At 42.2% G+C, this 1,670-nt stretch overlaps 1 protein-coding gene across 5 annotated transcripts in view; it reads right to left on the reverse strand.

The window, feature by feature from the left end:
- The window catches only part of rasa3 (RAS p21 protein activator 3), a 60,052-nt gene that overhangs the window by 23,990 nt on the left and 34,392 nt on the right, over positions 1-1,670 (reverse strand). For all 5 annotated transcript variants that reach the window (XM_032532675.1, XM_032532641.1, XM_032532420.1 and 2 more), the window contains exons 10-13: positions 1,143-1,299; positions 892-1,040; positions 256-370; positions 50-124 (exon numbers count right to left, since the gene is read on the reverse strand). In XM_032532675.1, coding sequence (XP_032388566.1) covers positions 50-124; positions 256-370; positions 892-1,040; positions 1,143-1,299 — 496 coding nt within the window. The remainder of the gene's footprint in view (positions 1-49; positions 125-255; positions 371-891; positions 1,041-1,142; positions 1,300-1,670) is intronic.

Raw genomic sequence — 1,670 nt, forward strand, 5'->3', positions numbered from 1 at the left:
ACACACACACACACACACACATGCACAAACAACACACTTATTTTCTTACCCTGTTTGTATCCAGGTTCTCTGACTCTTTGAGCTTGACTGGGTCGATTTCACAGGATTTGTGTTCTGTGCAGATCTGTGACCAGATGATTGAAAACTGATTTAGCAAAATATTCTTAGAGGTGCTACAGAGAAAGTTGTGACATAAATGAAATACAAAGAGTAAAAACAAAAAAGCATGAATGTATTGCAGTGCCATGCCTATACCTCATCTATGATGGGTTTGAGTGTGACTTGCAGATAGTGCATTCCTGCCAGTTTCATGGTCTCATCAATGCACTTGGAAGTCAGCGAGTTTCCCCGGAAAATGGTGTTGGGATCTCTGCACAGGGAGACAAGGTGTGTTTTTTTGCATACAAATCCAAGCTCCAGTTTAAAAAACACCTTGATTCTTGAGTAATTTAATATCCTAATAGATCACAATACTGCGACTGCCCATAATGTCAGTCATATCAAAATACTAGGCTAGTTCATTTTCGAATGCAACCTGATGACTAATTTCTACAGTCATTTTAATATACCTAATTTTAAAGTGAAATTCATTCCAAATATCAAAAATACAAGATGCAGCTGGCTTGTGTTGAAGAAAATGTACTCATATTTCTGCTAAGACAGATAAAGCTACAGCATACAGTATATCTGCCAAAGATACAACAATTATTTTCTAAGTATGAAAACTCTCCAACATCAGATGCATCTTTCTCTGCTGAGATAAATACTCTTCATACTGTATGATGTACACAAAATGGGAGAGGAACTTATGCAACAGCTGGACTGTCAGGTACAACTTTCTTAACTGAATTGTGCTGTGTAGTCAGGGAAAGGATGCGACGAGACACTCACTGTGTGCGGTTGACTTCGGCGTGAGCGATCGCGCTGATGAAAGGCACAATCTTGCCGTAGTGAAGAAACAGACGCACGAGGGGAATGGCGGCTTCTTGTTTCTCTCGACACACCTCCCCCAGAGTGTGAGCTGTGGACGCCGACACGGGCTGTACAGAGAGGTGCAAGGAGTACACATGTAGCATTTTAAACAGCAATGTGTAGAGAGCTAACAGCAAAAGATCCCGCTGGACACATTTATATACACGTACCTCTACATTAGCAGAGTGTAGCAGTAGATCTCTGAGGGGAGTGTAGTGTTCGGAGGGGAAGACGTGGTCCTCCGTGTAAACGATGTTCAGACGCAGAGAGCCGAGCTCTTCTACCTTAACTGACTTCCCTCCGTTTTCCCTGGGCTGAAGAAAGTACCTGAGTAAGAAAAATAGGATCAGATCTTAGATCAGACCATGATGAAACTTGAAGGGATGATGCGCAACAAACATTGAACAATCATTCAAAAAATGACTGTGACGTGAAAAATGTGTTGCTAGTAGCGACAAAACCATCGAGAAATATCACACGACTGCTGTTTCCCACAGCTCAACAGAGCTTTAGAACATCTTTTGGCTTTTGGTTTTGGGTGCCTAGATAGCTCAGTTGGTAGAGTGGGCACCCATATTTAGACATTTACTCCTCAACGCAGTTTGATTCCTTCCTGCGGCCCTTTAATGCATGTCATTCACCCCTCTCTCTTCTGTCATTTCTTCAGCTGTTCTGTCCAATAAAGGCCTAAAATCCCC

Source organism: Etheostoma spectabile, chromosome 1 (assembly GCF_008692095.1).
Source record: "Etheostoma spectabile isolate EspeVRDwgs_2016 chromosome 1, UIUC_Espe_1.0, whole genome shotgun sequence".
Taxonomy (NCBI): domain Eukaryota; kingdom Metazoa; phylum Chordata; class Actinopteri; order Perciformes; family Percidae; genus Etheostoma; species Etheostoma spectabile.